Source organism: Argiope bruennichi, chromosome 2 (assembly GCF_947563725.1).
Source record: "Argiope bruennichi chromosome 2, qqArgBrue1.1, whole genome shotgun sequence".
NCBI classification, from domain to species: domain Eukaryota; kingdom Metazoa; phylum Arthropoda; class Arachnida; order Araneae; family Araneidae; genus Argiope; species Argiope bruennichi.
Window position 1 is genome coordinate 106,305,116 of NC_079152.1, and position 15,650 is coordinate 106,320,765.

At 34.0% G+C, this 15,650-nt stretch overlaps 1 protein-coding gene across 1 annotated transcript in view; it reads left to right on the plus strand.

Moving 5' to 3' along the window:
* The window catches only part of LOC129961569 (uncharacterized), a 32,336-nt gene that overhangs the window by 6,414 nt on the left and 10,272 nt on the right, over nt 1–15,650 (plus strand). Inside the window, exon 3 of the mRNA XM_056075064.1 lies at nt 2,879–3,021. Coding sequence (XP_055931039.1) covers nt 2,879–3,021 — 143 coding nt within the window. The remainder of the gene's footprint in view (nt 1–2,878; nt 3,022–15,650) is intronic.

Below are 15,650 nucleotides of genomic sequence, written 5' to 3' on the forward strand. Positions count from 1 at the left end.
TAATTTAAAAAATTATAGAATGATTAAAAACTAATAGTAACCCTATAGCATTTATATTTTATAATTCAAAATATGAACTTTATTCATAAGGAAATAACTTAAATAGCTTAAAACAATTACAAGAGATCAATTTATGAGGAGAATCCATAATAAGTTACTATGTTCTAATATTACAAGCTCTATTAAAACATAATAAAGTAGTTAAAAAAATTACTCATTTGTTAAAAATTGTAAAGTATACCACTTCCTGGTTCGCTGTCCAGACTGACTTCAAACTGTTGTGCATTCTAATGACAGCCGAGAAACTTCTAATGAAACTATGATGTCCTCTGATCGATAGTATATGAAAGAGAAATCTTGCGGAATCGTGCTTCGGTCTTCCCTAATTTGGATTTTGCAATTATCACAAGCTCCGCAACATTCAGGTGGATGGATGGCTTTTTTAAAGAGTATATAAAATAATTTAAGGTCATTTTCACTAGTTTTATTACTTTTAAATAAAGCTAAGAAAGGTGAAAATTGATTGAAATTTTACATCCGGTTAGACTATGCGGAAGAATTTAAAGCAACAGTGCAAAGAGAACCATCTCTAAATCATATACTCTGAGAAATCATGCTATCGAACCATACATGAGAAACCATACTGTTTTCGATAAAAAATCATTCGAAAAATTATTTCAAAAAAATTCTGGTATTGCGAATTGTGCGTTCTGTAACGGATTGGATTTCATTCAACTTTTGAGTCAATTTCAACTGGTTGTTTGAAGTTTTTGCTGATCTTTTCAGTCGCCAACAGAAATTCGTCACAGAGGGATTCTGTTGTTAATAGGGAGTAATCAAAATTAAATAATATTTTTGATATTCCTATTGTTTCTTACATTTAATATAAGATGAAACAAAAATAATAAGTGCTTTCTATAAGTTTATTTGAATGCGCGATATACCCTCACTTCTTATTTATAAATAGTACATATCTTTCATAGATTAATGGAAAATTATTAATTAAATAAATGAATTTGTTAATATTTGAACATCTTTTTTTCATTTTTTTTTCATTTTAATTTGGGAAGAGAAAAAAATTAACCGTTTTTAATTAATAAATAATTATTTCACAAATAATTCTATCATTTTATAAACAAAGTCAAAATACAGAAGTTGGACTAATTAATATGAACACCAGTGAAATGAGGCAAAATCTTAATTAATAGACTGTTGACCACTGTTTTGCAATAATCTTGCAATCAATAATAAGCAAATATAAGTCATGCACAATACTCACAGAGATACCTAGTCGCTCCACTGAGAAAAAGATCTATAATTTAGAAAGTGTCTTTGGAAGTGGAAACCTAAGGTGCAGTTTTCTCTCCGAAATTTCTCACAGAGATTCAACTCTGTAACCAGTCTAACCAGGAAATATGGGGTGTGAGCACAGTGAGGCATCGCGCATTACAATATCACTGATTCCCTCTGAGCTTAATAGGAAGGAGATAATCAACATCACAGGTTTATGGCATAAGCGTGTTCGTTAGTCTAAAAGAATGTGAACGGTGATTCATCTATTCTGATGGCATTTTTCAATTATTGCTGTGTTCAATTCTTATAGTCGTCACTACATTTACACACTTTCAAGATAATGCATGGGTCGCCGATGATTTTAGAATAGACGTTTTACCGTGAATGTTTACTGCCGATAGTTTTTGTTGATATGCCTTCTTTTAAATATTTGTTCTTCTCAGATTTTATCCCCAATGCTGTTGTCTTGTGCTTACTGTCCACAATTCACTTTAAAATCCATCTGCCTTCATCAGTCAGCTTCGACTTTCAGTCCCTGTAATGTTTACGAGATGATGTCTTTTTCTATTTGCTCTGACTGCCAATACTTCTAACTTATCTTAAACTAGGATGGCCAATTTTGTTACTGTGGTTTTGGTAAGAGAGATCCAACAATCATGTATCTTGAGATCATCCATAACCAATATTTGACGTCCCAATATATTTTACAATCGAATTTTATCACTGATTTGACTACTCTCATGAGAACATATTCTCGACCGTTAAGTGACAATCCTTCCTATTAGAAGACGGAAATATACGACAGGCTCTTTCGAATTTCCGCAGATGTTCATAGTTTGCCCAATCCCTGTAAACAAGCACAAAATAAAAATTGACCAAGTAAAGTTTGAAATTTAAACATCCTTTTAAAGATTCATGATTTTTTTAAATCATATCTGACATCTGAAGCAATGTGGAGAAAGCTTAATTGTGAAATTTTTTCAGTTAAATATTCTAAATACCATTACTATAATGTTACGAATTAAAAGAAAAATTCTGAACAGCATATGTAAAAACGATTTATTTATATACATTTAATTCTACGGCATATCTGACTTTGAGAAATTGACGGCTGACCTTGGACCTCAGATAGTCGAGTCCATTTGCTGAAAGGGAGAAAATAATGAATCAGAGAGAGGATCAAAGAAAAATAATAGGGTGGTAATAAATATTATTGAATTGATCTCGAAGCATTTTTGTTCTTTTCTTCTCGCTTTTAATTTATTTTTAGTCGTGTACTTTAAAGAAGCGAAATGCAGTCAAATCTGCAAAATTTTAATTCATATCTGTCTCCTAACTTAGTACAATAAACTTTTTCTTCTTGCGTCTTATCCTTCAACTTGTCAAAGGCAGGTTTGAAAGCAGTTGCTTATGCTTATTCCAATCTGTCAGAAAGAATTGTCATTGACTTTAATTATAAGGAAGGCAAATAAGAATTATTTACAACAAAAAAAATGGAATCAATGTATTTCAATTTACCATTGTACTTTTTGTGTCTTATATTGTAAATAGTTTATAATAACTGTTGCTATTTTTCTTATTCCAGGGAAACATTACCTGTACTAAAATGCTTGAATGATTATGCAGTCAGATGCCCTGAGTCTGATTTTAAACACTTAGCAGTATTTTTTCAAGATGAGTACAAAATTCAATCCAAAATCTGCGATAAAAATAATGAATTGAGAAAACGTAAGTCTTGCTTGTTTTAGAAACAAATCTTTCTATTTTTTGCAGAATTCTTGTAGTTTGTATGTTTATAATATTTTATTTTTAAATTTAAATAAACACGTCATACGTTTCCTTCAGGAATTAGAGCCACAATTTCAATCAAAAATACGACATTTTTTCGTACTTAAGTTAAAGATTTTAAGTGATAAGTATTACATCATTGCTTATATTTCTTATCAAATTTCGAATTTCCATACAGTATTCTGATATATTTTCTACATTCAATATTTTTTAAAGAACTAAACATTTCTGAAAGTTATGTTAAAGAATAAAAGAAAGGAAATGAAGATTTTATTTTACAACTACGTTAAATACAAAAATTAAATTTTGACAAATGCTTTTAAAATTTCAATTCAATATAATGAAAAAATCTTCTTCATATAAGAATGCGAAATCTTTAAGTTCAAAACTCACCCTTCGACCAAAAATTCAGCATTTTTGGGAGGACGAATAGCAAGGAGACAAAAAAAAATCATGTTTTCTGGTGCTAGTTATGCGTCCAAAAGATTTTGCACATCATGAACCACATGCCTTGCTGCACTACTTTTAGTCAACAATGTATTAATTTTGGTTGGACGAGTAGTAATAAAACAATTTAGAACCACTCATACTTTCCGGTACAAGATATGCTTCCAAGAAATTCTGACCTCATGAACCAAACGTCTTGTTATACAGTTTTCAGTCAATTATGCAGTATTTTTTGTAATAGGAGTAGTAATAAAAAACTAAATCCACTCATACTTTTGGTACAAGGTATTCTTCCAAGAAATTTTGCATCTCATAAACCAAACGCCTTACTATACTCCCTTTAGCCAATTGTGCAGTATTTTTCGGAGTAGTAGTAGTAATAAAACAAATTAAAGCCGCTCATAATTTCCGGTTTTAAGGTATTCTTCCAAGAAATTTTGCGCATCATAAACCAAACGACGAAACGCTTTGCTATGTTGTTTTTAGCCAACTATACAGCATTTTTGTTAGGACGAGTAATAGCAATAAAACAATTTAGAGCCACTCATACTTTCCGATATAAGATATGGTTTCAATTAATTCTACACCTCATGAATAAACGTATTTATTGGACTGCCCTTAGTCAACGGTAAAATATTTTCGGTTTACGAGTATTGAAAAATCAAGATAATATAATTCGTACTTTCTTACAGTAGATATATTTCTCAGAGACAGTAGATGTATTCCTCGGAGATAATAGATATATTTCTCTGTACTTCTAATTTCAGTGCATATATATATATATATATATATATATATATATATATATATATATATATATATATATATATATATATATATATATATATATATATATATATATATATATATATATATATATATATATATATATATATATATATATATATATATATATATATATATATATATATATGTGTGTGTGTAGGACTGGGTGGGACAAAACGCCCATTCAATCCCTTTTGGATCAGTGTCTAGGGTACTGATTAAGAAAACTTTTAAAGAAAAACAAATAGTTTATTTACAGTAAACAAAATTAAAAGGATATTAACAATTAGGACGGGAAACATTATTTACATTAAAGTTAGAAGTAAAATATTTAGATGACACCAAGGGCGAAGCCTAACCAGATGTCTGCTCATAGCTAAGCTATGTAACGCCTCTCCTTCTCCGATCTGATCTGCTCTCCTCTCCCCCCGAGCTAATGCCAACAGCTCGCTTTTTCAAATTTATGGTCACGTGACCTAGCACTTTCGATTAGTAGAACCCGTGGTGCCATCTATTACAATACAATAAAACTAAATTGAATTGGATGCATTCAGTATAACAGTGGAATGGTAATGGCCGCTAATTAAAACTCTACAACTCGGCCAATCCTGATAGAACGATGACCTCATCGTTGTTTACATGCTGGCACTCAAAATTGACATTCAATTCCACTCGGCCAAGCTGTTATTAAAGGAAACAAATTCAGAAATTCACTTTAAATACGTTGATACTTAATAGAGAAGAACGTTACACTAGTAGTAATAATTTGCTAAATGCATAACTGGAAAAAATGTATAAAATATAAATGCACAATTTAAAGGAAAACACAGTTTACATAATTGATGATAACTCAAGACAGAAGTTCACTACAAAAGAAAAATATAATGGACGGAGCATGGAAAAAAACATACGTGCACATTCATTGAAGCACAATTATGTTAAAAGAATATAAAAATAGAAATAAAAATGGAATATATTACAGAATAAAATAGTTACTAACAATCTCCCTGATTTCGCTTTATTCAACCAGGTGAGTAAAATTTCATCATATCAGCTGACGACGTGGTCTGATTCGGACCTTCATGGTCGCCTATTTTTTCAACGTCGTACCTGTCTTTCGGCTTTACTTTTATAATTTTATATGGTCCTAAAAATCTAGGTCTTAGCTTTAGTCCAGTCCCGAATTGAGTTCGTTGAATGGCTACCAAATCCCCTTTCTGATATACTGGAGCTTTCTTGCGCTTTTTATCATAGTTCTTTTTATTTTCAGCCTGTATATTCTGGATGTTTGCTTTTGCGTCTTGCCGAAGTAGATCTCTCTGTTCTTGTAATTCTTCTATTAATTCTTCCAACAGTAAGTCTCGTATTCGGAGATCTTCTTTATTCCTCATTGTGGTGCCAATTAACAGTGTCCACTTAGTACTGCGGTTTGAGGTACTGTTAAGAACTCTCTGTAGTTTGTCTACATGCTTGTACCATTTTGTAGGGTCATCAATTGACAATTTGGTCAAAACAGGTATGAGGGTGCGATGCACTCTTTCTACTTGGCCGTTTCCTCGAGGTACACCTGTTGCTGTTTGTAAATGCTGGATATTCTCGTCGATACAATATTCACTGAAGGCTGTAGAGGTGAATGCTGATCCTCTATCAGTAATGATTCTCCTTGAATTGCCAAACGTTTTCTGTTGTAGTCTTAATTTGTCAAGTGCGTCCTCAGTAGAAGTAGATTTGACAGGGTATAGCCAAATAAATTTGGTAAATGCATCAACAACTGTTAGGATATGTTGATATTTCTTGTTCGTGGATGGCATAGGACCTATAAAATCGATATGATAGGTACTTAGTGGTATATCTTCTTTAGGAATAGGGTTTAAAAATCCTTCTTTCTTCCCACTTTTCTTATTTGCTAGTATACATGATACACAGTTCAGGATTACATTTTGCACTCGTTTGGTTAGATTTGGAATAAAGAATTCTTGCTTGATGATTTCTTCGGTCTTAGTTGTTGAAAAGTGTCCCTTTTCATGAGCTAATTTGATTAATTCGGTTTGCATATCTCTTGGAACAACTATTAATTCCCGACCATTTTCATATTTATATAAAATTTCGTTTCTTTCGAAAAAATTTTCTTGATTAACATTGCCGCTGATGGCCGATCTGAAATTTTGGACATTTTCATCCTCTTGCTGGGCTCTTTTCAATCTTGCTGTAATAGTTTCGTTTGATATTACCGCTACCGGATTTCTGCTTAGAGCATCTACATGTTGCATTCTTTTACCTGGTCGATGAATAATTTCGTAGTCAAACTCTTCTAACAGAAGTGCCCATCTGGCTATTCGAGTGACTAAGTCCTTTTTATCCATTGTCTTTTGTAAAGCGGAGCAGTCTGTAACAATCTTGAAGTGATTACCTAAAAGGTAGGTGCGAAATTTCTTAAGTGCGGTGACAATGGCGAGGACTTCTAATTCGTAGCTACTATACTTTTCTTCCGCTGGAGAGGTTTTATGAGACATGTATTGGATCGGATGCAGTTTTCTATCTTCGCCTTCTTGCAGTAAAATGGCTCCATACCCATGTTGACTTGCGTCCGTATGTAGTTCTGTTTTTCTTCCTTGTCGAAATATATTTAACACTGGACCTTCTGTTAATATTTTCTTGAGCTTTTCGAATGCTTCAAATTGTGGCTGGTTAAACACAAATGGAGTATCCTTTCTAGTCAGGTCACTCAGTGGTTTTGCTATCTTTGAATACTGAGGAATGAACTTGCGAAAATAGCCGGTTAGGCCAAGGAAACTTTGAACTTGTTTGACCGTTGTCGGTACTGGAAATTTTTTTACTGCTAACGTTTTCGCTGTTGACGGACGGATTGTCCCGTTTTCGACGATGTGACCTAAAAACTCTACTCTCTTCTGCAGAAATTGACATTTTTGAAATTTTATTTCTAAGCCAAATTTGGAAGCTACTTTAAACACTTTCTTTAACTTTTCGAGCCCTTCAATTTCGTCTTTAGCTGGAATTATTAAGTCGTCCATGTAAATTATCACAATGCCTTTACGCATAAGTTCTCGGAAAATACTGTACACATACCTCTGGAACACGCTAGGACTGGTACTGAGACCAAAAGGTACCTTGTTGAATTCGAATTGTCCATCAAGAACTACAAAAGACGTGAAGTGTTTACAGTTTTCGTTTACGTCGACATGAAAAAATCCGTTTCTTAAATCAAGGGTAGTGTATACTTTAGCTTCTTGGAGTTTATCCAAAACGTCTTCTATTAACGGCAATGGGAAACGGTCTTTGATGAGCTTTTTGTTTAATTTTCTATAATCGATGCATAACCTAGTAGTACCATCTTTTTTCTTTACTAATACGATTGGACTCGCGTACTCAGATGAGCTGGTTCTGATTATCCCTTGTTCTAACCATTCGTCGATTTGTTTATTCACTGCTTGATTCTCTGGAAATGAGAGTCTTCTTGCAGGTTGGTAAACTGGAATATCGTCCTTTAAAATAGTTCTCATGGATACATCCGTACTTTCAGTTTTTTCTGGTTTGTAACTGGAAATTAGCTCCGATAATTCTTTTCTTACTTCTGGACTAGAAATGTGCTCTATTTCGATTTCATCTTTTGGTCTTGCCTCATATAGCTGTGCATGCATGGAAAATATTTCTACGTCTTCTCTTCTTCGAAATTTAACACCTTCTTTGGCGAAGTCAAGTGAGGCTTGTTCTAAGATGTCTGAACCAATAATTGCCTGAAAATCTAAATATGACGTAGGCACCACATGCCATGTCAGAGAATATTTTTGTCCATCTAATTCGATGTCTTGCCGAAATGACCCTTTTGTTTTGACTTGTGATTTTCCTAAACCAGATAATATAATCGTTTCTCTTGAGAGTTCTGAAGGTTTGATGATTTGTTTACAAATATCTTCTCGGAGGAGTGTGACTGAACTACCAGTGTCGATTAATGCATAGAAAGTTTTGCTTCTTAAAGCTACTTTTCTTGTTCTCATTTTCTCTCGTGAAAGTTCAGAGCAAACTTGTACGATAGGCGCCAAAGGCTTATTACTTTTCGTATTTTTGGGTCGTCGTGGACAATCTACGCCAAAATGTCCTAGTGTCTGGCAGTAACAACAATTCACAGGTCTCCATGGTTTATTCTTCTCGACGCATGAGTTTCTATTTAGCTGCAAAGGTCTCTTCTGGAACTTGTTATTTCCATCCCGGAAATTCGCTGGTCTTCGTGGGTAATTCTGAAATTTATTTGCTCCTTGAACTTCATCTTTCCTTCTGAAGAATAGATCTGGTGCTTTTGGTTTCAATGTCCTCCTGACATCGTCATATTGCTCGAATTTTCTCGCCACATCAGCAGGTGAATTTATGGATGACCACTCATCAAGAAAGTGATTCTGTAACTCTGGTGGTGCCTTCCGTTTCATCTGGTCAGCGATAATAAGTTCACGTAACTTCTCGTAGGTGTCTATTTTCAGCCCTGTTACCCATCCGTCAAAATAAGTCTGCAATTCATGATAGAAATCTTGCCATGTTTTCTCAGGAGCTTTTTGATGTGAAACAAACAACTGTCGAAATTTCTCCGGTGACAACTTGAATCTCTGTAACAACAGATTCTTCACATGTTCGTAATCGTTCGATTTTTCCTCAGGTTCTCGAGCAATTAAATGAGAAATCTCCAGAGGAATTAATCCTAGTAGCTTCTGGACCCATTGCTCTTTTGGCAATAACGCCAAATTGGCATGGTGCTCAAATAGCGTTAAATTTAAACTTATGTCATCTTTCATGTTGAATCGGTGGAACATCTCTTGCGAAGCCTTATTCGTTATTGAAGTATCTGCCGAGTTTCCATGACCAACATTTCTTTGAGCTTGGATTCTCAACTTCTCAAGTTCGTGCTCACGTTCCTCCTTCCGCAATCGCTCTTCTCTTTCGTTTTGTTTTTCTACTTCTGCTAGATGTCTGTCCTCGATGATACTATCTAACATCACTTTGGCATCTTCCGCATCATAATCTTCGCTTTTCAAAATCAGATCTTTAATTTTGGGTTTCGTCAAGTCGGATTCAACAGATACGCCGAATTGCTTCGCGAGAGCAATTAAATCTTCTTTCTTGCCTTTTAGTAAGAAAGCCATTTTAGGAGAAAAAGGGACCTGGTGCCAAATCAAAGAACTGTATTAATTTTGAAATGTATCTAAAATTCTCTATGCTTTGGCGTATTCGATTAAATGCCAAATTAGATTAGTTTCGCTTCAAACTCGAAATTAAAAATTAATCTTTGGGAAATTTAAAACCAATTCTTTAAAACTATATCTCAAAATGCACAAATTAGTTTTAAAACAGTTCCACTCTGAAATTATAGATTGAAAAAAATGACACTGATAATAACTTTCAAAATAATGCTAGTGACAATAAAACAATTGTAAAGTAGAAAAGCCCAAAATTACATCAAAATGTTAGTAAAATTCAAAATTAAATCAAAATAAAAGCAAAATTCAAAATATAAGCAAAATTCAAAATTAAATCAAAATAAAAGTAAGATTCAAAATTAATTCAAAATATAAGCAAAATTCAAAATTAAATCAAAATAAAAGTAAGATTCAAAATTAATTCAAAATATAAGCAAAATTCAAAATCAATTCAAAAATATAAGCAAAATTCAAAATTAAATCAAAATAAAAGTAAGATTCAAAATATAAGCAAAATTCAAAATTAAATCAAAATAAAAGTAAGATTCAAAATCAGTTCAAAATATAAGCAAAATTCAAAATCAATTCAAAATATAAGCAAAATTCAAAATCAATTCAAAATATAAGCAAAATTCAAAATTAAATCAAAAATATTGTTCGAATTTAAACCGAAAGTGAATGAATTATCTACAACATTGATATATAAAACAAATATTTTTAACAATTCAACTGGTTTCCTTAATTCAAAATGCTATTGGAATGAATAGAAGATAAAATACTTTATTAGAAAACCATGATTAACTTTCAGCAATAAATTTCAGATAGTAAGAATATCGGATATTTCATTTGAGATCACAAGTAAAATATTAAAAAAAAATCTCTTTCGTTAATATTCATTTATGCAGCTAGGAAAAATTATTTGAATATCAGTTAAGTTTCCTTCGACACGATATATATATATATATATATACTTTCGTTTAGTTTTTAAGGATATCGGAATGAATCCGACAAAATGAACCCGTACAAAAATATAGCATAAAATAATATACACAAATAATAAGAAAAAAGATTTCATACAAGTGGAACTCTTGATTTGGACTCTGGAATCCTAAGGCGCGCCGCTCGAGGTCATTGCCCTGCCGTTGATTCGGCGATTGGAAGGGAGGAAGGAATGAGGTTTGTTTTTCCGGCGTATGCTCCTGAACGGATTCTTAGCTTGTGCCGGGTTAACAAAAATCAAACTCGAATATCAATCATAGAAAAACAGAATAGTGCATACAAATTTCAAAAAAACAAGTTAAATTCAGAACTCAAAACAGAAAAAATATTTTTTTTTCAATAAAATGATAATTTTTAATTAATCAATAGTTTACTTAAAATTAATTTCCCTACGTTTATTATAGAATAGACACTTCAAAAACAAAACTGAAATCTGTTACTATACACATCAGCAAACACATTAATGAAGCTGAAATTTTTATAAACAAGTTATTAATGGATTTAAATAAATGGATTGTTACATATATTTAAATAAAAAGAACTGGAGAGAGTCAATAGATTACTTTCATGTCAGGCGATTCAATTCCGGAACGTAGACAAAATATTTCAAAGTACTTACGCGAATCTTGCTCAGTAGCTGTATGCGACGACACAACGTTTTATATTTTACTCGGCGGTGCACACTTCTTTTCGGTGTTTCGATAATTTTTCCGTTGATGATGCTTTCCAGGTAAGATTTTTTGACTGATGATGCTTTTGAGACACAATTTTTCCACTGATGACGCTTTTGACATTTGATATGCAAGAACACACATTCTTCCGTTGCACAGGTGGGAACCCTTCCGTTGTATACTTATTTGAAGAGGAGACTGGATGCTGGAGTTTTCTTTAACGATGATTCAAAATCCGGGCCGGGCCCCCAAGTTTGTAGGACTGGGTGGGGCAAAATGCCCATTCAATCCCTTTTGGATCAGTGTCTAGGGTACTGATTAAGAAAACTTTTAAAGAAAAACAAATAGTTTATTTACAGTAAACAAAATTAAAAGGATATTAACAATTAGGACGGGAAACATTATTTACATTAAAGTTAGAAGTAAAATATTTAGATGACACCAAGGGCGAAGCCTAACCAGATGTCTGCTCATAGCTAAGCTATGTAACGCCTCTCCTTCTCCGATCTGATCTGCTCTCCTCTCCCCCCGAGCTAATGCCAACAGCTCGCTTTTTCAAATTTATGGTCACGTGACCTAGCACTTTCGATTTGTAGAACCCGTGGTGCCATCTATTACAATACAATAAAACTAAATTGAATTGGATGCATTCAGTATAACAGTGGAATGGTAATGGCCGCTAATTAAAACTCTACATATATATATATATATATATATATATATATATATATATATATATATATATATATATATATATATATATATTTAAATTTATTTTAAACTTAATTAATTTCCTAACTTTCAGTTAATTTAGCCCATATCAACTTCATTCTAAATTATTCTACTCTCTCCTGATCCCATTCCACTTTTTCTATTTAATTAATTTAACTCGTTCTAAAATTGCTGAATCGGCTAAAACTCGCAAAGTTCCCACACTCCAAGTGAAGGGATAAAAACCGTCCAGCCAAGCACATTCTTTTAAAAAGATCTCTATGTTTCCCTTGCCTGTGATTGACACGTGAAGAAAATCTCTATCAAAATCTGACAGTATATAAGCACTGGTAATAGTATTTTCCCTCTCTTTTAGCTTTTCCTCATTCCGTGTTGTGTTGTGCTCGTCGCTTCTGCGTGTACAAAAAATCATGCCTCCCGGGATGTAAATAAAACGAAGCTAAAAATTCAACGTGTCTTCTCTGTTTTCGGTCACGACTCTGCTTCAAAAATTATGTTTACATTTAGGAGTCGACAGGATAGTTTTCTATGCCAGAAATTTCAAATGAATTAAAAGAATTAAAATTAAATCCGTCGAAGTGGCAAGCATAAAGAATGACTCAACAGTTCCTTCCGACATTCGTGCTCTGCTGTTCAATAAATGCCCTTGTGTTTGTGCTACTTATCATATTGTTACGAAATTTCCGGGTTCGTTTGGATAGTGGAAGTTATATGGTGGAACACTCAATCAGCAGGCGGCAGTAGAAAAAAAAACAACGACGCTTATTTACATGAAGACAGGACAGGACAGCACAAAGACGACAACTATATACAGCATAGAGAAGACAATTATCTTCAGCCGAGACGTGAACACAGCAACATACAACAAGACTCTACTGCAGACAGTAGCGCACAGCTTAGTTCAGCATTATCTTGACTTCGTCGCTGCTCTGCTAATCTTCGGAAGACTCGTTCTTTAACGTCGATTCCGACTACTACTCCGGCAGCTGCAGACTGCCTCCTTTTATAGGTCTCAGGAGGCGGGGCTAGAAGCCTCTCAACCAATCATTAACTTCCGAGGCGTATCTCGGTTCCCAATGGACAGATCGGGAAAATTCTCGATGTTTCGGGTATAATCTATTTTGGCGCCAAAGTCGCCAATTCGTAGCCGTCGCCAAATGGTCACCAAGTTTGTCGCCAAGATCTGGGACGCGACACCCGGACTCCGTCCAATACCAATGACTGTAAAACAGTCTTTCTGATGATGGAATCAACTATGCTGGGAAGCAGAATTGCAGGTTTGTAACAATATCTTCAAGAAGTTCCAGCTCCTTACCTGTGCCAAATTGAATCATTCAGAGAGTGAGGATAGTTCATGTTCTCATCAGTTCAGTGCACAAAATTGCCTTTTATGATTCCTTAAAAAGTGATTAGTGTTCCTGACTCAAGGGTGAAAGTCAAGATTTATATTTTATACTTTTGATTTTATTTTGAATTGCATTTTTCAATTACAATACAATTGCATATGATCTTTTCACATTATTGAGGAGGATTGATTAATCTATAATGTTATTTGTCATGATCTAACTCCGTATAAGGGTTTGGAATTTGGAACTCTCCATTTTATATCAAAAATATGTCTTTATTCGACACACAACAACATCGCACACTCTGTCCTTCCGAGTTACTCTGGTTGTATTCCTCCGCGCTCTCCGAGAGGCGGGAATAATGAGTCATGCTGCACGTGCAAGGCCATTTTATGATTAATGGGGATGAAACTCCCATCACACTTTGGCGCGCTTTCTCCGAGAGAATTAGAACGATCTCTACAGAGTATTCCCCCAGTGACAAAGTCACGATAACATATATACAAACTACGATACAATGTCAATGTGATGTATGAAAAAACGGTTACATACATTGCGAAATTGACATAGGTAAAACTTATAGATAATGGTAGGATAGGCAAAATGAATAAAAATTAAATATGCAATGCATTAAGAATAATAATATATGCAAGAATATTGAGGACAATAATGTAAGCAAAATTCAACATGAATATATAAAAATATATAATAATAGAACACAGGTTGCATTTATACAATATAGTCAGTAACTAGATGCTTGGGAAATCTGACTGTACGGCCGCATCTAGTGAATGTGGACGATCTAGTAGGGTTTGGTGGAACAGTAGAATTTTCAAGGTTTTGTTGAGATTGAGAAAGTTCTAGTTGATCAGTATCTTCTGCGAGTAGATAAGCAGGCTTTACTCAATCAATTGATACTGTACTATGCTTTCCATTTAACTCAATAATGAAATTTTTATAGGTTCTACTAATAACCATGTGGGGTCCAGTATAAGGTGGTGTCAACGGAGGATTAACCTTATCTGATCTTAAGAAAATATGTGAAGAATTTTTCAATGAGGGATTGGCATAACTTTTAGAGTGCCATGAGGGCAGTGGAAACAGGATTCAAAGACCTCATTGTGTTTATTAAGTTAGCCACATAAGTGGAATTAATGGTTTGATTGATAGAACCGCTTGTCACAAGATCAGAGGGTAATCGTAAGGTAGTGCCATAAACAAGTTGTGCATAGATAGCTTTAATATCTTCCTTAAGAGCTGAACACAAACCTAATAGTACTATTGGAAGTATTTAGGTCCATTTCCTGTTGTTATGTACCTTAAGAGCACTTTTAAGATGCCTATGAAGTTTTCAATTATCCCATTCGCCTGAGGATGAAAGGAAGCGATGCAAATTCTGTTGCAGCCCAACATTCGAGTAAGTTCTCTCAACAGATTCGATTGGAAATTTGTACCTTGGTCAATTGTAATTGTGACTGGACATCCAAATCTGGAAATCCAACCATTCACCAAGGCACGAGCCTTTGTTTCCGCTGTCATATCAGGCATTGGGATTACTTCAGGCCATCTAGTGAATCTATCAATGATGATCATGCAGAATTGGCTGCTTTCGGAGGAAGAGAGAGGACCTATAAAATCTATATGTATGTGTGAAAAGCGGGCATCTGGTAGGGCAAATGTGCCAATGGAAGATTTTGTATGCCGCGTCATTTTAGCTCATTGGCATTTAACACAGCTATGAACCATATATTTTATATCTTTGCGCATGCCAGGCCATACGAATTGCTTAGCGATTAATTCGATTGAGGCTGCAAATCCTGGGTGGGAGAAAAAATGGAGTGCTTTTAAAATTAGTAGCCGTATGTTTTTTAGGAACAAAAGTGCGGGATTGTTTTTGAGATATATCACAGTACAGATGAACGTCCTCAAGAGAGAAATACTGTTCCAGATTTCTTAAGGAGGAATTATCGGACTTTAAAAGTTATTTAGTTCCTCGTCAGTTCATTGAGCAGAAGCGAATTCCTTAAAATCAATTACAGTAGGGGATATTTCACCTATCTCAATTCGTGATAGTGCATCTGCAACAGTATTTTCGGAACCTTTTGCGTATCTAATATCAGTAGAAAATTGGGATATGAAATCCAAATGGCGTAGTTGGCGAGGACTACATTTTTCAGTGTTTTGAGGGAAGGCATATGTTAAAGGTTTTTGGTCAGTGTAAATGACAAAAGTTCTACCTTCAAGCGTATGCCGGAATTTTTTGACAGAGGAATAAATAGCAAATAGTTCACGGTCCTAAGTAGACCAATTCTTTTGAGGTTTATTTAATTTTGAAGAATAAAATGCTATTGGTTCCCACTGATTATTCGACAGTTGCATTAAGG